Source organism: Motacilla alba, chromosome 27 (assembly GCF_015832195.1).
Source record: "Motacilla alba alba isolate MOTALB_02 chromosome 27, Motacilla_alba_V1.0_pri, whole genome shotgun sequence".
Taxonomy (NCBI): Eukaryota; Metazoa; Chordata; class Aves; order Passeriformes; family Motacillidae; genus Motacilla; species Motacilla alba.
Genome location: NC_052042.1, coordinates 2,832,808 through 2,853,265, shown reverse-complemented (window position 1 = coordinate 2,853,265; position 20,458 = coordinate 2,832,808). Strand labels below are relative to the sequence as shown.

The window sequence follows — 20,458 nt, the reverse complement described above, 5'->3', positions numbered from 1 at the left end:
TCCAGCAGGGAGGTCCTGGCTCCGTGGAGTCTTTATCTCAGCACCTGCACGAGGATCAAGGCGCAGGGAGCCCCAGGCATGCGCAGGGAGGAGGGTGGAGGGGCCTTGAGATAAGGCAGCAGACACAACACGGCGGCGTGGGGCGGGGGGACCCCCTTCCCAGCCCTCTTAAATGGGGTGGCCCCGCTGGCCAGCACTGCCAGCCATGGAGAGAACCACGGTGCTGATCACGGGCTGCTCCTCAGGCATCGGCCTGGGGCTGGCTGCACGCCTGGCAGCCGACGCCGCTCGCCGCTTCAAAGGTACAGGGGCCGGTGCTGCCCCGGGGGTCCCAGGTGCTCTCACCAAGGAGAGACAGAGCCTGGGCTGGGCTGGGGTGGGTGCTGCCCGTGCAGCTCGGTGCCGCTGCTGCCCACGGCCACGCTCTCTCCCCAGTTTATGCCACCATGCGTGACCTGGCCAAGGGTGAGCGGCTGCTGGAGCGCCTGGGGGGCTGCTGCCCCGACACGCTGGAGCTCCTGCAGCTCGATGTCACTGACCCGCGCTCGCTGGCAGCTGCTGCACAGCGGGTGCAGGGACAGCGGCTGGATGTGCTGGGTACGGCTCTTTCTGGTGCCCCCCGGTGTCCCTGGGGTGCCTGTGACTCTGTGGGGTGCAGGCAGTCCTAGGGCTGGGACAGGACGTGTTTAACGGGGTAGGGGTGCAGTAGATGGGTTTGGGGGTGGCAAGGGCTCATCAGCAGGGAAACACCCCCCCCCATTTCTGCCTTCTTGGTGGTGTGTGGGGCTACAGTCCCCGGCTGGCTGCCCTGTGCCCAGCTGACTGCAGCGTGCCTGGCAGTCTGCAATGCAGGGGTGGGACTGATGGGACCGCTGGAGACCTGCTCCGAGCAGGCCATGAAAGCTCTCTTCGATGTGAACCTCTTTGGGGCTGTCCGCACCATCCAGGCGTTCCTGCCGGCCATGAAGAGCCGCAGGGCCGGGCGGATCATTGTCTCCAGCAGCATCGGGGGGCTGCAAGGTGGGACCCCCCAGCACCCTGTGGCACACGGAGCTTCCTGTGGGGAAGAGCTCTGGTGCTCAGGGTGCGGCTCTGCCCCCAGGGCTGCCCTTCAATGCTGTGTACTGTGCCAGCAAGTTTGCAGTGGAGGGGCTGTGTGAGAGTCTGGCCATCGTCCTGCGCCCCTTCAACATCCAGTGAGTGCTAGCGATGCCGCGAGGGCTGGATCGTGCCCACCGGGATGGGGGAACGCCATGGCAGGGGCACGGCGGCAGCTCATGCGCTCCCTCCCGCAGCCTGACGCTGGTGGAGTGCGGGCCCGTCCACACCAGCTTCCTGGCCAACCTGCAGCGCCCCGACCCCGAGGGCAGCGAGATGCGGGGCCTGGACGCCGAGACACAGGGGCTGTACCGCCGGTACCTGGGGCACTGCCAGAGCATCTTCCGCGACACGGCCCAGGAGGTGGAGGAGGTCCTGCCGGTCAGTCACCGCGGGGCGGGGGTGGCCGTGGGGCCGTGCCAGGGGAGGCTCTGACCCGTCTGCGGTGCCAGCTGTTCCTGGAGGCCATCGGCAGCCCCTGCCCACCCCTTCGCTGCGCCAGCACCCAGCTCCTCGCCCCGCTCTGGCGCCTGCGGCTGAGCAGCCCCGATGGCTCCGCGTACGTCCGCGCCATGCACGACTTCGTGTTCGGCGGCAGCGATGCCGGCGGGGACCAGCCCTGAGCGGAGCCACGCCAGCACCGGAACCGCTGCCGCGCGAACCCCCAGCCGGGCCCGTTCGCGTGCTCGGTGCCGCCGCGTCCCCAATAAAGCCCTTCGCAGCCGCACGGCTCCGGCTCCGTCCCCGTCACGCCGCGGGGCTCGCTCCGCGCTGCGGGGCCGCGCTGCGGCCGGGCGGGCCGGTCTCCTCCCCCGCGGGCGGAGCCGGGCGCGCCTCCCGCCGCGGCGGGGCTGCCCGGGAGGCGGTGCTGTTCCGGCCCCGTCGCCGGCCCCGTTCCGGTCGGCGGCGCTTCCGGCGGGGCGATGCCGCCCTTCGCCTCGGGGCTGCTGGTGCTGACGGCGCCGCTGCCCGCGCTGCCCCGGCGGGCGGCGGGGCTGGTGGCGGCGGCGGCGGGGCTGGTGGCGGGGCCGCTGTACGTGCATCTGCAGCCGGGGCTGCGGCTGGGCGGCCCCGCCGCCGGCCCCGCCGCTCCGCCCGCGGGCCCCGCGCTGCTGCGGGCTCTGGCCGCGCTGTACACGGCGGCGGCGGCGCGGCGGGGGCTGGACCTGCGCGTCCTGCTCGGCCCCGGCCGCCGCCTGGCACGGCAGCCCCGCGTCCTGCTGGCGGCCGCCGCCGAGGCGCCGGGGCCGCCGGAGCCGGTGCAGCTCGGGCTGCAGCGCCTGGCCGCCGCTGTGTACGGCTGCCCGCCGAGCCTGCCCGCGCTGCTGCTGGGCGAGGACACCGAGGGGGACCCCGAGGGGGACCCCCAGCCGGATCCTGACGCGACGCTCCCCGAATTCTTGGACGTGGCTGTTGGCGGCACCTTCGACCGGCTGCACGGCGCCCACCGGCTCCTGCTCAGCGCCTGCTGCCTCCTGGCCCGGCGGCGGCTCCTGGCCGGGGTGGCCGACGGAGAGCTGCTCCGCCGTGAGTCCGGGGCGGCCGTGGCACTGCGCGGGCACCAGGGCCGAGCCCGGTGCTCCCCGGGGCAGGGCAGTGGTCTGGGGGCACAGAAACAAGTGAAGTCCTGGCAGCCACCCACCCAAGGCGGTGGCATCCGGGCAGAGCGTCAGTGGGGATCCAGGGGGGACCCGGTGTCCTGCCCACAACCAGCGAGGTGTACAGGTGCAGCGAGGGCAAGGGAAGGGGGAGGCAGCGTTCAAAGTCCCATCTCTTGGTCTCTCTTTTCTCCCATCTCTTGGTCTCGCTTTTCCGTCACTCTTGTGCTTCTCCGCCCTCCTGGCGCTCGGCAGACAAGGTCCTGCCAGAGCTGATCGAGCCGTACGAGCTGCGGGCGGCGAAGCTGCGCGAGTTCTTGGAGGATGTGAAGCCCTCGCTGTGCTACGACATCGTGCCTCTGGCCGACCCCTTCGGCCCCTCAGTCACAGACCCCGAGCTGCAGTGCCTGGTGGTCAGCGAGGAGACCCACCGGGGAGGGGAGGCCGTGAACAGGAAGAGACTTGAAAACGTAATTCCCAGGCTGGAGATCCCTGCCCACCCTCTCGCCCTGCCTGATACTGCCTGGGGGCAAATGTGGTCTCGAATCGCCCCTTCCCTCTGCTGCATTCTCATGGCTGACGGCCCTCGGGGCTCCCTTCTCTCATCAGGGGCTCCCCGAGCTGGCTCTGTACGAAATCCAGTTGATGAAGGACCCTGAGCACAGTCAGAACGAGGAGGAGAAGATCAGCTCCTCCAGCCTCCGGCAGAGGCTGCTGGGGACCCTGCTGCAGCCCCCACGGGTGAGGGGGGCCTGCAGAGCCACGGCTGCAATGGGAGTGCCCGGGAGGAGGGGTGGGAGTCTCAGAGGCAGAGTTTGGAGAGGCTGCCTGCTGCTCTGCAGGGCCTTTCATGGCCATCTCCAGGCTCCAGCCCAGGGTGTCAGGATCCTTCTCCAGCAAAGCCCAGTTCTCCATCTGCTGCCACGGCTTTCCTCTTTCCCCCAGCGAGACCCAGCTCTGCCGCTGCGCCCGTACGTGATCGGGCTGACTGGGGGAACTGGGAGTGGGAAAACCTCCATGGCCAAACTCCTGGGGCAGCTGGGCGCCTTCGTCATCGACGCTGACCAGCTGGGCCATGCTGTCTATGTCCCTGGTGGCCCGGCCTACGAGCCAGTGGTGGCAGCCTTTGGGGCAGGTAGAGTCACTGGAGGCTGCAGGGAGGAGGAAGGGGAGGGAGGGTGTCCCGGTGTCCCAGAGAGCCCTGGCCTGTGTCCCCCTCCCTCCCGCCCATGGGTTTTGGGCTCCCCGAGTGTTGTGTGCCCCATGTCAGAGCTGCTCGTGGGGAACGATGAACCAGGCTGTTGTTTGCCTGGAAAAAGCTCTTCCCTGTCCTTTTCAGGAATCAGGTGAAGAGCTGCCAGGTCAGGTGTTTGTGTGTTGAGAGCCCTGTGCCAAAGCCCTTTCCCCAACCCAGGCTTGCCACAGGGATGGGAGTTGTCCCTCCCAAACCTGTTGTGCTTCTGCCTTGCAGAGATCCTGAACAAAGATGGAACGATTAACAGGAAAGTCCTCGGGGCCAAAGTGTTTGGAAACCAGGTAAAAGCAGGTTTATTGTAAATAATGCTGTGAGTGTGGGCTGTTCTCTTGTGACAGGGGTTTTGAGTTTTCAGCCCTTTGAGATGGTGACACTTTCCTGGCTGTATTTTCTGGCAGTGGCATGGGGCCAGGGTGGGACAGATCACATCTCTGCAGCTGAATCAGCAGCTGTGCTGGATTGCTCTTGCCCTGTTCCCGTCTCCCTGTCCCCGTTGCCCATCTCCTCCATCCTGTGCTGTTCCTCCACCCAGCTCAGAGCGGCACACCTGACAAACACAGCCAAGGGTCTCTGCCCCTTGTGCCCCGGGGGTTCTGTGGCACCTGGCCTTTACAGGTGCCCAGCCTCTTGCTCCGCTGCTTCCCCTGCCAAGGTGGAGGCACATCAAGAGGTTCCCTGGAGGGACATGACTTTTGTGGGACCTGCTGCATGGGGAGCTTGCCGTGCTGTGGAGCAAAGCTCCTCTCACAGCAGAGACTGAGAGCTGTGCTAATAGCAGGGCCCTAATGGCAGGACAAGGAAAATAGCAGGAAAAGCAGCCTGGCCCTGGCAGCAGGAATGGGAGCCTCTGGCCAGTGTGAAAGCTTTCCTTCCTGGTGCTCAGTGATGGGCTGAGCCTACCTCCCCAGCCCCAGTGGCTCCTTCCTGGGTGTCCCCTGACTGCTTACACCCCCGCTCTCCTGGCTGGGTTCAGAGGGGTTCTGAGGACAAGGGACTGCATCTCAAATCCTGCTGTGGTCCTTTCTAGGAGCAGCTGAAGAGGCTGACGGACATTGTGTGGCCCAAAATAGCCCAGTTGGTGAAGGAGAGGGTCAGGGAGGCCGATGCTCAAGGTAACGAGGGCAGCTCTGCGGTAGTGAAGTGTCAGGAAGGTGGGAGTGAGCGCAGGCTGCTGCCATCCATGGCTGGGCACTGAGGAATGCCCTCGTTCCCTAGGGAAGGCCGTGTGTGTGCTGGACGCTGCCGTGCTGCTGGAGGCCGGCTGGCAGGACATGGTCCACGAGGTGTGGACAGCCATCATCCCCGAGGAGGAGGTGGGCAACACCCTGGGCCCCTCACTTACTGCCAGGGCTGCTCCTCAGCCTGCCCCGAGCACCTGAGTGTCCCCTGTGTCCCCGGCAGGCCGTGAGGCGCATTGTGGCCAGGGACGGGCTGACCGAGGAGGCCGCTCGCCAGCGGCTGCAGAGCCAGATGAGCAACAGGCAGCGGGTAGAGCAGTCCCAGGTGGTGCTCTGCAGCCTCTGGGAGCCGCACATCACCCGCCAGCAGGTGAGCCGGGGCTGCTGCAGTACCGGGGGGGGGCTCGGGGCGGGTGTGACAGCAGCTGCAGGGCTCGCTGCGTGCTCGGGCCGTGCCCGGGTGCGCTGTTCCCCATCGAGGCTGCCACAGCGGCTGGACTGGGGGTGTGAATTCAGCCGGGAGGGAACAGGCTGGGACTGCGGTGTGGGGCAGGAGAGGCTGGGACTGACTGAGGTGTGGGGCAGCAGAGGCTGGGACTGCTGTGGTGTGGGAGAGGAGAGGCTGGGAGTGAGGTGTGGGGCAGGAGAGGCTGGGACTGACTGCGGTGTGGGGCAGGAGAGGCTGGGACTGCAGTGTGGGGCAGCAGAGGCTGGGACTGCGGTGTGGGGCTCCTGCCCGCTCGCCTTCCCGCGGGCTCTGAGTGCCGCCCGGTTCCGGTGCAGGTGCAGAAGGCCTGGGACCTGCTGCAGCGGCGCCTCAGCCCGGAGCCCGGCCCGTGAGGGCCCGTCCTGCCGCCACGGCCGTGCCGCGCTCCGTGCCCAGCCACCACTGCCCACCGCGAGCGGACGGACTGAGCAGCGTGGAACCGAGAGCACCGGCCCCGTCCAGCTCCGGCGAGGGTCCGGGGCGTCCTGCGGTCCCCCGGTGAGGGGGAGCCCTGCAGGGCTGAGCCCCGCTGGGTGACAGTAAAGAGGCTGCTCCTGCAGTGCGTGTCCGTGCGCCCGTCCCGTCCCCTCCCCGCTCCCGTTCTGGCCCGGGGGCCCGCGGTGCCTGCTGTGGGACTCCCGGTGCCTGGTGCGGGACTCCCGGTGCCCAGGATGAGATTCCCGGTGCGGGATTCCCGGTGCCCGGTGCAGGACTCCCAGTGACGGTGTGGGACTCCCGATGCGGGACTCCCGGTACCAGTGCGGGACTCCTGGTGCCCGGTGTAGGACTCCCAGTGTGGGATTCCCGGTACCGGTGTGGGACTCCCGATGTGGGACTGCCGGTGCCCGGTGTGGGACTCCCGGTGCCGGTGCGGGACTCCCGGTGCCCGGTGCGGGACTCCCGGTGTTCGGTGAGGGACTCCCAGTACGGGTGCGGGACTCCCAGTACCGGTGTGGGACTGCCGGTGCCCGGTGCGGGACTCCCGGTGTTCGGTGTGGGACTCCCAGTACCGGTGCGGGACTCCCGGTGCCGGTGCGGAACTCCCGGTGTTCGGTGTGGGACTGCCGGTGCCCGGTGTGGGACTCCCGGTGCCGGTGCGGGACTCCCGGTGCCGGTGCGGAACTCCCGGTGTTCGGTGTGGGATTCCCGGTACCGGTGTGGGACTCCCGGTGCCGGTGCGGGATTCCCGGTGCCGGACTCCCGGTGCCGGTGGGTCACGCCCATGACGTCACGCGCGCGGGGGCGCTCCCTGGCGGCGCGGCGCGGCGCGGCGCGCGCTCCCGGGCGGTCACATGACCGGGCGGGCGGAAGATGGCGGAGCCGCCGGGCGCCGCCGCCGAGGACTCGTGGGGGAAGGTGGGGCCGGGATCGGGTCGGGCCGGGCCGCCGGGTGCCGCGGGGGCGCAGGGCGGCGCGCCGGGACGGGGCTCGTGGCGGCCGGGCAGGGTGAGCGCCGGGCTGGGGCTGCGGGGGCGGGGAGCGCGCACGAGTCAGTGCCCGGGCGAGGGGCGGCGGCGAAGGCCCCGGCGGAGCCGCGGCTCGGGGGTGGCGGGGGCTCCTCGGGCTGACCGAGCTCCTGGGGGCGGGGGGGCTCCGGGGCGCGGGCCGCGGTCGCCGCCCCAGCCCCGCTGACGTGTCTCCTCCGCCCGCCGGCCCCGCGCAGGTGGACGCGGCCTACGGCGACAATGGCCTGGACTCCGGTAGGTGCCCGGGCGGCGCCCGGCCCGCGCCACCCCCGTTCGTGGGTGGCGGCGGCTGCCCGGGGACGCCCCTCACGACCCTGCGCCCGGTCACACCCCGCGCTGGGCACTGACCCCGGGACGCTCTAATTCCAGCGCTCTTCATGGAAAATGCCCGCAAAGGCAGCATAGTGTCCCGGGCCAACAGCATCGGCTCCACCAGTGCCTCTTCTGTCCCCAACACAGGTGGGGTTTGCTCTCCGTGACAACGAGTTTCTGCTCGCTGGGGAATCCGGCACGTGCCGGGCTTCAGGTCTGCCCTGCACCGAGGGGGTGAGCGTGGCTGGGCAGGATTCCTGTCCTGAGGAGAAAGGTGGTGGGAACAGCATCAGGGTTCTGTGGTTTCCAGCAGGGTTTAGAGTCGAGAATCACTCTGGTTTTGACACCTTTCCAAGGCAGCTGCCAGCACCCCTGGGAGATTTCTCCTGCCCAGCTCCCTGAGGAGAGGGAAGGTGTTGCCAGGGCTCCTTGGAAGGCTTTTCTTCTGCCCAGCCTGCTGTAGTTGAATGGGGTGGGGGCTGTGCTGGGCCTGGCTGCAGCTGTAGCGGTCCCTTGAGCTGTCTTGTGCCCCTCCTGGTGCCTCCGTGTCCCCACCCCCAGCCACGCTGTGTCCCCACAGACGATGAGGACAGTGACTACCATCAGGAGTCCGGCAAGGATTCGTACAAGGACCAGCGCCGCCGGGCGCACACCCAGGCCGAGCAGAAGCGCCGAGATGCCATCAAGGTGAGCGAGGCACGAGGCAGCAGGCACTGCTGTGGCACTCAGCTCTCCCAGCACTTCTGTTCTGCTGCTGCGTCTGCCCTCCCTGCTCACGTGTGTGCTGGGAGCTGCCCTGGCTCTGGCAGGGAGCTGGGAGTGCCCCTGGCCTCACGGGGTGAGCCCACGCTCTGGTTCTGCTTCCCTGCAGAAAGGCTACAATGACTTGCAGGCCATCGTCCCCACCTGTGAGCAGCAGGATTTCTCCATCAGCTCCCAGAAGCTGAGCAAGGCCATTGTGCTGCAGAAAAGTGAGTCCCAAGGGCAGGAAGGAAGGAGGTGCTATCAACCCCCAAAGCTCCGCCCTAGAGGTGTGCAGGGCAAAGTTCAGCACCTTAGAACCTTCTGGTGTGACGAGGCTCTGGGGAGCTTGGGTGCTGCTCAGCTGCACTCCTTCCCCAAGGGAACTGGGTCAGTGGGAGCTGATGGTGCCCTGGTTCAGGCACCTCCTGTGGGGATTTCATGGCTGCTCCCAAATCCTCACTCTGTATTTTCATGCTCAGCTATCGACTACATCCAGTTCCTGCACAAGGAGAAGAAAAAGCAGGAGGAGGAAGTTTCTACCCTCAGGAAAGATGTGATGGCCTTGAAGATCATGAAAGTGTAAGGGAAGAGCTGTTGGGGTCATGTCCTCTGCTTCCTGTTGTTCCCTCACATTCTTGTGGGTTCTGCAGTGGTTTTCCATCTGGGGACAGGCCTGGAGCTGGGAACCGGGAGCAGGAGCTGGTGTGGGAATTCAAGCTGGGAGCAGGAGCTGGTGTGGGAATTCAGAGCTGGGAGCAGGAACTGGTGTGGGAATTCAGAGCTGGGAGCAGGAGCTGGTGTGGGAATTCAGAGCTGGGAGCAGGAGCTGGGAGTGGCAGCTCGGAGCCACGTGTGGAGACCTCACTGCTGACCTTGGTGTGCTGTGCTTGTTTCAGGAACTATGAGCAGATTGTGAAAGCTCATCAGGACAACCCAAACGAGGGGAAGAACCAGATCTCTGACGAGGTGAAGTTCAATGTTTTCCAAGGCATCATGGACTCCCTGTTCCAGTCCTTCAATGCCTCAGTGTCTGTAACGAGTTTTCAGGAGCTCTCAGCGTGTGTCTTCAGCTGGATTGAGGAGCACTGCAAGCCCCAGGTGAGTGCAGGGCTGCAGAGGGGCTGGTGCGTGCCAGGGGGGCACAGACAGTGGCACAGGGGTGGCTGTCCCTCCACAGACCAACTGACCGTGTCCTCTCTCTGCCTCAGACGCTGCGGGACGTTGTCATCGGGGTCCTGCACAAGGTGAAGAGCCAGCTCTACTGAGCCTCCCTGCCACTTCTGTGCCCGTGGGGACGGGGCACTTCTGCCAGAGGCCGGGGTGCCAGGCACCACCCTGGGCCCTCTCCCTTGTGGCTGTTTTTAAGGTTCTCTGAATTATTTATTGTATTCCTTCTGAAGCCCAACGGTGGCTGTGCAAACACTGCTGCTCCACTCGGTGCCATCAGATCTTCACAGGGACTGGGCAGGAGGGGAGGGAAAGGTGGGGAGCAGAGTCTCTGGCTCAGGCAGAGCCGTGGGTTGCCTGTGCCACCGACTCTCCTTGCAGAGCAGATCCCACAGCAGCTCTGCTCTGTGCCCTCAGGCCTGTGACAGCCCTGCTATCCCCAGGGAGGGCAAATGTGACAAATGCATACTAAAAACAATGGGTTTCTGGTATAGCAGTAGGAATTGCTTTTCCCTGACCCTCTGGGATGTGCCCTGCCCCTCTGAAGCAGCTGTTTTGGGTCAGCTATTGCATTTTGGAGGAGCCTGGCAGTGCTGGCAGTGGGATGAGCCCATCAAGGGCTGGGAGCTGCAGCCCTGGCAGCACATGCTGGGGCCTTGATGAACCCCAAGCATGCTGCAGCCGTGAGTCCCTGGGAAGGAACAGAGGAAGTTCCTGCAAGTGCTGGAACATCTCTCCTTTTCAGAAACTGTGGCTGTACTGCACAGGAACGGTCTGCAGCTGTAGCATAGCATGGCAACGTGCACTTGCTCCTCCTTACAACTTTTATACACACACATACATGACCAGCCTTGATTTGATTTGGTTATTGTAAATTTTGAAATGGTCCCAGAGTGCTGCCTGTGCCAGCTGTAGAAGCAGCCGCTGTCAGGGACATGTTTGACCCTGTCCCACACCCAGCCTGGGTCACAGCTCTGCCTGGGTGAGGGCTGCGCACTGTCCAGAGTGATGGGACCAGGGTGCTGCCAGCAGCAGGGTTTGTTCTCCATAACCATGTTTGTGCTCCTGCTCCAGGGGCACTTCCAGGGAATGTTTATTTCGGGCAGTTTTTCCAGCACTGAGGAGGGAGCGCTGCCTCCTGCCTTGGGAAGAAGACGTGGAATTTTACAGACCTCACACACAAAAGTGATGTATTTTTCTATTGTGAAAAGTAATTAAATAAATTTCACTGAATGTTTTAATGCTTTTTCTGATGCTGAGTTCCTGGAGCTGTGCCCTAGAGCTGGTGGTTTCCAGAAGCCCATTCCAGCCCCTGTGGCTCAGGTTACCCTCTCCTCACTCCTGCCCTCCCCACTCCTCAGGGCCTAAACCCTGCCCTGACACCCTCTGAAGAGACAAACAGCGCAGGGATGTGCAGCTGAACCAAAATCCTGGTGTTTAATGGATCATATTCTCATGTGACCGCTCAGGCACGCAGCAAGAAGCAGCTAGAACACATACAGAGCTCTGCAGCTCAGACAGTCCCTCGCTGCCTTTCCTTGCCACAACACCAGGGACGCAGCCCCCGTGCCCCCACGTGTCCCCCCAGCCAGGCAGCTCTGTGCACCGGGGGCAGGAAAAAACATTCCACTGCAAGGAGAGAGCCAGTGCCAAGTTACTCCTACCCACCACCCTTCCAACTGCAAAACATTTCAAAACAAAACCAAATAAATACACAGGACAAATCCCAGTCCTGCAAAAACAGAAAAAGAACAACCCAACAGCCAAGTTTCAGCGGCAGCTCCGCAGCAGCTTCTCCCCAGAGCAAAGGCTCCCCCAGCACCTCACGTGGTCGCTGGCAGCTCGACGCCGTGGTCCTCATCCGTCTCTATCCCAACCTCCTCCTGCACAGCACCGAGCAGATCAGAACAGGCTCAGCGTCTGGCTCGGCAGCCATGGGCACGACCCAGCCTCGGTACTTACAAAGAATTGCTTCTTGCTCTTGGGATAGCCCTCCAGGATGGCATCCAGCAGCTCGGTGGCCTGGCGAGACAGGGCACGTGAGGGCTGTGGGCAGCAGTCCCGGCAGGGCCCTCGCTGCCCACCCGCAGCACAGCCGCTACCATCCTCTTCCTCCGGCGCCACTCCCGGCGGTACAGCTGCTGCTCCCGGCACACCTGCAACAGCACCGGGTCAGAGCCGCCCCGCGGGGCTCTCAGCAGCCCCGGGCAAGTGATGCCTGTAGGGGAAGTGCTGGATCCTGGATCCACACCGGCGCCGGGTTCATGTTCACCTTCTCTTTTTCCTCTGGCGTCACGTGGTTGGTAGCAGATTTAATCCTCTCCAGTTTCTCCGTGTAACTGGCACAGTCCTTCCTCAGCGCCTCGATCTCCCTGGCAATCTCAGGGGTTGTCATGGAGCTATTCAAGTCCTTCAGCTCTGGGAAGGCGGCACCGATCACCGGCCGGGCTGCCACCCGGCACCAGGCCACGGCTGCCCGTGCCCCCGGGGATGCCGCGGCGGCTCGGGGCTGCCCGGCCAGGCACACTCACCCGCCTCCATGTGCCGGCAGCTCTGCTGCAGCGCTTGCAGCTGGCCGGAGCGTGCGGCGATCTCCCCGTCCAGCCCGCGGAGCTCCGCATCGCTGGCGGCCGGGAGCTGCTCCTGCGGGGAGCGGCGGGTCAGGGCTGCGGGGCCAGCGGGGCCCGCGGGCGGCGGCGGCGGCCGGGGCTCACCTGGTCGGCGAAGTAGATCTTCTGCTTCCCGTAGACCTTCTCGCGAACGCGGCCCTGCTGCGCCAGCTGCTCCAGCGCCTTCACCACGGCCTGCGGGACGCGGCGTCAGCCGGGCCCGGCCCGCCCCGCCCCAGCCCGGCCCGGCCCGGCCCTGCTCACCGCCTTGCCCAGCCCGTGCTCCCGCTGCAGGTTCCCGAAGGCATCCTGGGCGCTGTACGGGCGGTTCTGCTCCCGCAGGTAGCGCAGCAGGACGGCGGCGGCGCCTCCTGCGGGACCAGCCCCGGTCACCGCGGCCTGCTGGGGCCGCCCGGTGCTCCCCCGCCCCTCCCGCACTCACCGCCGGCCGCGGCCTCCCGCCCTTTGCTCATGCCGCCGCTCCCCGGGCCTCCAGCCCCGCTCCGTTCCCGGTTGGCGCCCTTCACGCACTTCCGGCGCGCCGCCCGCCGGTCGCCAATGGCGGGGCAGCCCGTGCCGGGCGGGGGAACGCGCGCCGCCGGTACCGGCCCGCCCCCGCGGCAACGGGGCCCGCGCGCAGCCCGCGGCGGGAGCGAGCGGGTCAAGCCCGGCCGGCGGGGGGCTCAGCGCCCCCGGGCAGCCACTCGCCCTCACCGACCGGAGCCGGCGCTCCTGCCGCGGGGTGAGAAGCGCAGCCCCCTCGCCCCTCCACCTCCGCACCGGACTCGGCCAGCGAAGGTGCTCCGGCCCGTACGGAACAAGCCGTTACCGACCTCCCGTTCCCGGCTGAGGCCGCCCCCCGCCCCCGCCCTCAGCCCCGGCACGGCCGACGCAGTCGGACAGGCAGAATCAGACAAAGAGCAGCCAGTAACGGGGTCCCTGACGAGGTACGTTCTTGGCTGCACAAACGTGATCAGAACCGGCTCTGTATGGCTTAGGAAAAGTAACGGGGGCACGCGGTGGGCAGAGGGGGTGGCTCGCCCTGGGGCTGCTGGTTTGTTCACAGGACCGTGGCAGGCACGACCTCCTCAGTCACTGCTGGTCCGGGCTGCTGTCCCTGTGCGGTTCCCACTGCTGGGCTCTGCCTGCACAAGGCCGGAGGCAGCAAGGGCCCAGGGGCACACCACCGCCCTGTCAGCCCTGCTCCACCTCCTCCTTCCTCCAGGAAAACTGTGGGGGGACGCACTGGAGCAGCACGGGGGTTTCTAGCAAAGTGTTAGTTGGCTGTTAACAAAAGCTGTTAGTTCAGAAAAGCAACACAAGAGCAGGGGCTACACATGGATGTTCTTGTAGGTGGTCTGATGGTCACAGCAGGTGTCTTATTGCCATTGAGCTCTTACAAAACAGCATCACGAGGAGCTGGAGCCGAGGGAGCAGCCAGTGCAAGGAAAACATTGCGGCTGCTCAACATCCACAGTGGAGCAAGGGGCTTGGTTCCACCTGGAGTTGGATATTGCTGGGAGAGAAGACTTGGATTTGTGCACACATTAGGATCCGGGGAACAGCTGTCAGAGACAGAACAGCATTGAACCCAGACACCACGTCTGAGGGGCTCTGTCCTGCTCCCCTGGTTACACATCAGTGCCAGAACTCAGTGCACAATTGTTCCTGGCGATGCTGTCAGTCCCACTGGACTTGAGAGCTGCAAACACCAGATTTATTGTCTTAGAGAAAGTTTGGAGCAGGCAGCATCATGTCAGACAGTGCAGGGTGATTGTGGAGCTATCCCATCAACGCCTCTTCCCTACAGATTGCCAGTGTCCTTTATTTTAAGATCCAAGCGAGGCTACGGAGTCACAAGTCACAGTGGTGCACCCAGCCAGGAGTGGCTGTCACATCACCCAGACTCACAGGAGACGATTGAGAGAACTGTGCAAAGCTTTTCCTTCTAGGATTCACTCCATGATGCGCAATAGAAAACCAGAGGGAAGGGACAGGATGGTTTACTGGCCCCGGGAGCCAGTGGGATCCAGCTGGTTCAGCTCAGACTGATCCAGCAGTTCAAAGTCATCCCCTTCAGCATCAGTGTCCAAGTCCAAACTGGCCGCTCTGAGGTGAGTCTTTGCCCCTCTCTGGGGGTTGGTGCTGCGTGAGGAGCCTGGCTGAGAGCCTCCTGACAGTGCCAGCTGGATCATGCCCCTGGTGACAAAGCCAGCGATGTTGTTGGTGAGATTCTGCACCGATGGCAGTGTGCCAAATTCCTCCTGCTCGTATGGGAGCTGCAGATCCTCTGTCCCTTGTGGGCGGTACGCCAGGCTCGGGATCCCAATGCTGGTGTCGTCCTCGTCATCTATGCCTGTTACTTCTGGGTTTATAGAAGGGAAGTCAGGCAGATCCCTGGCAAAAGATTCTTCTGGGTCACTGTGACCATCCAGGTCTGGAAGAGGAGAAAGTGCTTTAATTGCCAGTACTCACCAGCCCCACAGGCCCAGGCAGCTGGGCCAGCACCTCCCCTGGACAGACTGCTGGGAGCTCACAGACCACACTCTCTTCAACGTCTCCCTCCCCTCATCCCAAGTGTTCAGATCCCACTGAGCTCCCAGCTCACTCACAAGGAACACTGGTGCTGAAGCAGCCACCTGTGAGAGGGGAGCACCAGCTCCCACAGCCAGACTGGCAGAGCCAGATCTGCCTGTGCAGAGCTGCTGCCCTTGCTCCACTCAAGCATCACAGGGATGAAGGAGGAAGCTCAGTTCTGAACAAAACAGGCAGTTGCAGCTCATTTCCAGCAGCAAGGCTGACATCAAACAGCCAGACTTCAATGATGGGAGGTAACACATCCTCCCTCTAGCCAATCACACTGCACCGGCTTGGCATTCCACACCTTCCAGAAGCTGTTTCCTCTCACCTTCTGATCCCTCTGTCAGGGGTGTCTGGCCCCTGGAAAGGTTAAACATCCCATTTTCAGTATAGGAAACCTCAGCATCTGAATGCTCAGAGTCAGAGATGGTCAGTTCCTTGGCGACCACAGAGTCATCCAGCTTTGAAATAGAAGATAAAATTGAAAACATCAGCACTAGAAAGGTTATCCCCATGCCTCAAGACAAAACAAATGATGGAGAATTAAAACCTGGACCCCATAGGAGACTGCTACCTGAGACTCATTCACATTTACTGCACAGGCTAGGAGTCTGCAGCTGGCACAAGCAGTTCTGGACATTCTTTAGTGGAACAGAATGGGCAAGACCTATCTGAAAGGACAGTGTCCTCATCTGCTCTCCTATCACTCTCAGCTGTGCTGCCAGATGTGCTGCTCACATCTCAGCCAGATGCTGCATGTCCCCCCAGTGAGGTTTGTTCTTTCCAGCCGAGTTCTTCCCTCTCCCAGAGGCTCTGTTACCTTGGGGCAGAATGCAGCCAGCTCCTCTTCGCTGTCACTGCCATCATCCGTGGCTTCCTGACCCAGGGCCCGGCCACGCACTGTTAGAAACCAGACACAAAGCTGTTACTGCTGCTGGGGCAAGGCTCTGTGAGGAGCAGAAAACCCCAAACTGCACATAACAGAGCAGAGCCAGCTCTGTTCCGCAGCAGAGCCATGATTATTTGCAGGTTTTTTTCTGAAATGAACATGTTTAGAACTCCCTCGCACAGAGCCTTTCCCCCTTTTTCCAAAATAGAGAACACACAGTTCTGACAGCCAGGAACTGGAGCAGCTCAGTGCTGTGAAAAGCCCACAGCAGCTGCTCCTAGGAGATGGCTGCAGAGGCGGAACTGCCTCTCTCTCTTCCCAAGGCACTTCCAAAGATTTGCCATGCCAGACATGCAGCCCCCACCAAGGCCAGAGCCTGTGCTCACAGCCCGTTCCAGGGTTTAAAGAGCCAGGTGTGAGACCCTGGGGGCAGAAGGGCACAGGACTCACGCTGCCTGCTGCGCTGCCTCGCTGTCACGTATCCCCGGACGCTGAAGTCCAGCCGCTGCAGCACGGGCTCCAGCCTGCGGTACACGCGCTGCCCCAGCCTGTGGTACACGGCCAGGGGCCACAGCAGGACCAAGAGCACTGCAGGGAGTACAATGTGCGTTAGAAGGTTGCTCTGGATGCTGCTGGGCAAACATCCTGCATGCTTCGGGATGCAGCACAGCACACAGGGCACGGCAGCTCTGAGCACTGAGCAATGCTGTGGGAGGCTGCTGGAACACGTGCCATCACCTCTGCCAGTTTAACAAAATTGAGAGGCAACCTGTTAGTGCTCAGATCTGTAGTTACTAAGCACTCAAACATTTCTCTCCAGACCAGACTGGTCAAGAACAACCACATTCCTGGCAGAATGTATTGTTTTAAATTTTAAAGCCATTCACACAAGCTTTCCTTTCGAGCCCCATCCCTTGGACGTTGGGCACTCATCTCCTTTCATATGTAAGTCTGTGTTGGCACAGAGATTTACTTACACAGCAAGTATGAGAGCAAGAGCCCAGGGATATACCGGCCCAGGACAGCCAGGAAAGTGAACACTCCACACACTAGAAGGCAAAACTGAAGACATGAGAGACAGTGAGTTTCCATGGTTAAGCAGTAGGTCCACTCACTTCTTGACCATCTCAGCCTCTGCAAATTCTGGGTCAAGTCATTGTTCCAAAGAGGGTGAAGCCCTTGCAGTGTCCAAGCACCTGCTCCAGGGTGGGCACAGACACAGGGGTAGCTGCCCTCACAGCCACAGGCAGCTGAGGCCTCCTGCCTCAGGGCAAGAGGAGCTGCCCAAAGCGGGGACACCAACAGCGAGGAAGAGGCTGAACTAGAGAGCTCTTCAAGGGGAAGAGGACAAGGACAGTACCACTGTGCTACAGGTTTCTCTTTCCATAAACTCAAAAAAAGAAGGAAAAAGCTTGACACGCTTTCTCAAACTGTTGAAACCCAGTGAGGAGACCAGTTTTACAAACACTTGAAAAGCCAGAAACCTACAGAAGGAGCAGCCACGTTCTCACTTCAGTGGTGCAATCCACACACTGACATTCACTTTCTCCTTCCTCCTCCACAACCTGATTATTCTGCCTGGGCTTTCCATTCCTCCCCACCACGTAATAGGCACACTGTTGTGGGAGAACTCCCATGACAACCTCCCATCAGAAACGTGTTCAGCCAGTGCTGGAGGCCAGCACAGGAGGATCCTCGTGGTCAGCAGAGGCTCCACACCAAACAGGTTCTTTCTGAACTGTACATTCTTACCTTGCCAGGACTTTGCCTCTTGAAAACGAAGAGATTACTTAAGAAGTTGGTCCCAGTCACCCATCCTTCAGCCAAATGATGGCAGAGCTCTGGCAGCCCGAGCAGCCGAGGGTGGACGTATCCCCAGCTGCAGTGAAGGCAGAATTTGGGAAGATGTTGCTGCATCAGTGTCAGGGTCGAAGACCCTTCTTACAAATACTTGTCTTAAAGCTTCCTCCTGTTCCCACCCAGCACAGAGCTCAAGAGATGAGGGCCACTTGCCCTCCAAGCAGTGCCCTGCCCAAAGCAGTTCATCTACAGCCCCTCTAGCAGCATCCCAGTGCTCCCACAGCAGCTGAGCAGGAATTTCAGTCAGTGCCCTGGACCAGTTTCCATGCTGCTGGAGGGAGTGCACAGTGCAGAGGCAAACCAAGTGAATCCATTTCCTTTTTCTGTGTTTATCTGGTCAACTGCAGCCTCCAAGTGTTCAGCATGAGGTCTAGAGGCAGCCTGGCACCTCACTTGATGTACTCAGTTACTCTGGAGGCCTTGAACTGGTCAGTTTTGTTAGCGTTGCCTAACTGCTAGTCAGGAGTACCTGAAGGTTAGAAAGAGCAATTCCTTTTGTGCTTGGGCCTCTTAAAAAAAATGAATAAAGACAATTGTCCTTTGGCAGCAGCTCAGGTGATTTAATCAGGAACTGACATGCAGCACAGCCTGGCAGTGGGGCAGGAAGGTGTGCCCAGGGAGGCAGGTGTGAGCAGTGAGGCAACACCTCAGCATTTCTCAACCCGTAATTAATGCTGCAGTCAGATCATAAGTATGCAGAAACAACTGCTGGAACAAGCCTGTTAAATATTCCCTATAAGTCTCAGAAGACTTCATTAATTCCCACGGAAATGCTGTTTTCCTGGAGCTACTGGAGACTCGTACAAGAGGAATTGCTCCTAAGGCAGCTCCTCTAACTTCAGGGGGCAGGGAATCAAGCAAGCATATCTGGAGATTGGTATGAAGACAAAGTACAATAAAATGGCTCGGGCAAGTCAAAAACTTCTCACGACCACCTGACTGCATCTGGGTCTCCAGCTGCCCTGTGTTGAGCAGCTCCCAGCTCCCTCCCCTCCTCACCCAAAGGAGCCAACGTCCCAAGCAGGTGCAGGTAACAACACAGTATCACAGCAAAGTATCACAGCAGAGCAGTCAATTAGTTTCCTACCTCTCATTGTCTAATTCATCAGGTCTTGCCACTAAAATATTAAGAACAGACACTACATTAGTTGCAAGGAATTTGCCATGGGAATGCTTAGCTCTTGGGATTTAAGTGAAGCTTTAATAAGCTGGGGAACACCTGGAAAAGACATTAACTGTAATTACAGGATGGAGAAGCATCACTCCATAACAAATCCTGAGTGTGTACGTGTGACAGCACAGCACTGCAAGAGTCTCCCTGTTGCTCCTCGGTGTTTGTTGGACTCTAGAGGCTGCCCACTTCCCTCTGCCCCCCTCCCTGCCTACACCAGCTGGGAGGAGGAACAGCCTGCAGAATGGAGGCATCAGGGATTTAAGTCCTTTGATACCTTCCCACCCAGGCTGGGGCTTGAAAGGGATGTACCAGCCACCCTGAGAGATCAAATCAGAGGGATGAGGGAGCTGGACAGACACTGTCTCCTAAGAAGGAGCCTGAGCCAAGCTTTGAACCGAGGAAAGCTTTAATGTCTTCCCAGGAACTAGAGAGAACACGGATTGAAGCAGAAAGCTGGGAGCTGAACTTGCTGGTTAGTCAGGGAACCAGCCCTGGGAACATGCAGACCCTCACACTGCTCCAAACTAACCTGTCCATGCAAAGCCACCCTGAGCTGCTTGGAATGGGGTGTTCATCAGTGTATTAATGTCACAAGGGAGGGATACAACTGCTTTGGTTACTGAAAGCTGAAAACTAACTTCATTACAGCTGTTCAGATGCCTCTTCTCTCAAAGACATCTCTGATCAACAGCAAGGCTGGGACTTGTCTTCATCCTAAACTGATGATGGATTCTGAGGGGGATTCCAGACGAGTTCCATACGCTTCAGTTTCTCACTCTGGTACTGAATGCTCAGAAAGTGAATCACTGTCTCAAACCTGCACTAGGTCACGTACATCCTGTGGGTCAGGATTACAAGGCAAATACCAGTGTCACAAGCACAGAAAGAACTTGTGTTTACACAGGTCAGAATATTCCAGCTCCAGAAAGAGCGTGCCTGCAGTACTCTTGCTGGCTTCTCGACCCTTAAATCAAAAAGTTGAGGTTTTAACAAAGTAACTGCAAGCAGTGCAGAGCCTGTACTTGTGGGGCTGGAAACTGGGCTTGATTTGCTGCTATGAGCTCAAAATGCAACTTACCACCAATTTCTGGCCAGATTTTGTGCTTCCACTGGTCTAGACACACTACTACTATGAGGCTCAAAGCAATCAGGAACAGCGAACGAAGGGAAGTCAGAGCGAAGAACCTGTGGGGAAGAAACCAATGAGTCGGTACTGGCCAGATCTTAGTGAGACAAAAAGGGGCAACACAAACCAACCTCAAGCCAACTCACTCGGGGGGGAAACTCAGCACCTGCTACTCAGTCACGCAGCGAGCCTCGGGGGCAGCTGCCGGATGACTCTGGTTTGCTCGTGTCAGTTGTCCCGGGACAGCCCTGCCGTACAGCTCCTGTCCCGGGCAAGCTGCGCTGCCTGCCCTGCCACAGAGCAGGCTGAGTCTTCCCGGCTGGCTCGATGCTCTCAGGTACAGGGAGAGCACGGGGACAGGGCTGCAGCAGACCCAGCGCTCCCGGTCCCTCCTGTCCGGAACGGGGCACGGAGCAAACCCGCGGCCCCTTACGGACCGCTCCTCCCCGGGGGCAGCTCCCCCAGGCCCCCCGACCCCCGCAGCCCCGGTGACGGGGCTCGGCGGGGCCGCTGCGCCGCCCGCCGTGCGCGGCCCTGTCCCGATCCCGATCCCGGTCCCGGTCCCGGTCCCAGCCCCGCCGCTCACCAGAACAGGCCGTGCACCGCCACCCAGCACAGCGCGCTGCGGCCCGGCCGCTCCCACACCAGCGCGGCCTGCACGGCGCCCAGCAGCGGCTCGTAGGGCCCGAGGCGGCGGCGCAGTGTCGCGCTCAGCGCCTGCACCCGCCGCTGCCGCTCGCCGGGCCCGGGCCCCGCCGCCGTTGCCGCCGCCGCCATCGCTCCCTCACGGCGTCAACATCCGCCCGCCGGCCGCGCGCGCGCGCGCGCGCCTGCTGCAACCATGGCGGCCCCCAGCGACAGACCGCGACTCCACTCTGCGCGCCGCCATCTTGGCGTATGCGAGAAGAAGAGCTG

At 61.8% G+C, this 20,458-nt stretch overlaps 5 protein-coding genes across 10 annotated transcripts; 3 read left to right on the top strand and 2 right to left on the bottom strand.

The window, feature by feature from the left end:
- The first annotated feature begins 17 nt into the window (after positions 1-17).
- Positions 18-1,907, top strand: HSD17B1 (hydroxysteroid 17-beta dehydrogenase 1). The gene is made up of 6 exons (XM_038162894.1): positions 18-302; positions 436-597; positions 841-1,020; positions 1,103-1,196; positions 1,296-1,479; positions 1,551-1,907. The coding sequence occupies exons 1-6, from the start codon at positions 173-175 to the stop codon at positions 1,719-1,721; spliced, it is 921 nt and encodes a 306-aa protein (XP_038018822.1). The 5' UTR covers positions 18-172; the 3' UTR covers positions 1,722-1,907.
- A 99-nt stretch (positions 1,908-2,006) lies between these two features.
- On the top strand, positions 2,007-6,175 carry COASY (Coenzyme A synthase). Its single transcript, XM_038162893.1, has 9 exons — positions 2,007-2,625; positions 2,952-3,166; positions 3,306-3,437; positions 3,642-3,831; positions 4,168-4,232; positions 4,979-5,063; positions 5,167-5,264; positions 5,353-5,499; positions 5,913-6,175. Exons 1-9 carry the CDS (start codon positions 2,022-2,024, stop codon positions 5,967-5,969), a joined length of 1,593 nt encoding a protein of 530 aa, XP_038018821.1. The 5' UTR covers positions 2,007-2,021; the 3' UTR covers positions 5,970-6,175.
- Positions 6,176-6,868: 693 nt separating this feature from the next.
- Positions 6,869-10,546, top strand: MLX (MAX dimerization protein MLX). Of its 6 annotated transcripts, none has more exons than XM_038162948.1 (8): positions 6,869-6,972; positions 7,280-7,316; positions 7,452-7,541; positions 7,975-8,081; positions 8,266-8,365; positions 8,618-8,717; positions 9,035-9,236; positions 9,347-10,546. In XM_038162948.1, the coding sequence occupies exons 1-8, from the start codon at positions 6,928-6,930 to the stop codon at positions 9,401-9,403; spliced, it is 738 nt and encodes a 245-aa protein (XP_038018876.1). In that variant the 5' UTR covers positions 6,869-6,927; the 3' UTR covers positions 9,404-10,546. The 6 variants fall into 6 exon arrangements, with proteins under 6 accessions (XP_038018876.1, XP_038018877.1, XP_038018879.1 ...); XM_038162947.1 differs by having other exon boundaries at positions 6,928-7,062; positions 8,287-8,365; XM_038162946.1 differs by having other exon boundaries at positions 6,928-7,062.
- A 171-nt stretch (positions 10,547-10,717) lies between these two features.
- Positions 10,718-12,473, bottom strand: LOC119712079 (PSMC3 interacting protein). The gene is made up of 8 exons (XM_038162953.1): positions 12,357-12,473; positions 12,179-12,285; positions 12,020-12,109; positions 11,837-11,948; positions 11,578-11,723; positions 11,408-11,461; positions 11,268-11,327; positions 10,718-11,188 (listed from the first exon to the last, which is right to left on the bottom strand). The coding sequence occupies exons 1-8, from the start codon at positions 12,385-12,387 to the stop codon at positions 11,129-11,131; spliced, it is 660 nt and encodes a 219-aa protein (XP_038018881.1). The 5' UTR covers positions 12,388-12,473; the 3' UTR covers positions 10,718-11,128.
- Positions 12,474-12,845: 372 nt separating this feature from the next.
- Positions 12,846-20,439, bottom strand: RETREG3 (reticulophagy regulator family member 3). Its single transcript, XM_038162945.1, has 9 exons — positions 20,130-20,439; positions 19,496-19,602; positions 18,331-18,361; positions 17,136-17,262; positions 16,361-16,445; positions 15,834-15,971; positions 15,315-15,394; positions 14,823-14,955; positions 12,846-14,351 (listed from the first exon to the last, which is right to left on the bottom strand). The coding sequence occupies exons 1-9, from the start codon at positions 20,318-20,320 to the stop codon at positions 13,918-13,920; spliced, it is 1,326 nt and encodes a 441-aa protein (XP_038018873.1). The 5' UTR covers positions 20,321-20,439; the 3' UTR covers positions 12,846-13,917.
- Positions 20,440-20,458: the final 19 nt, after the last annotated feature.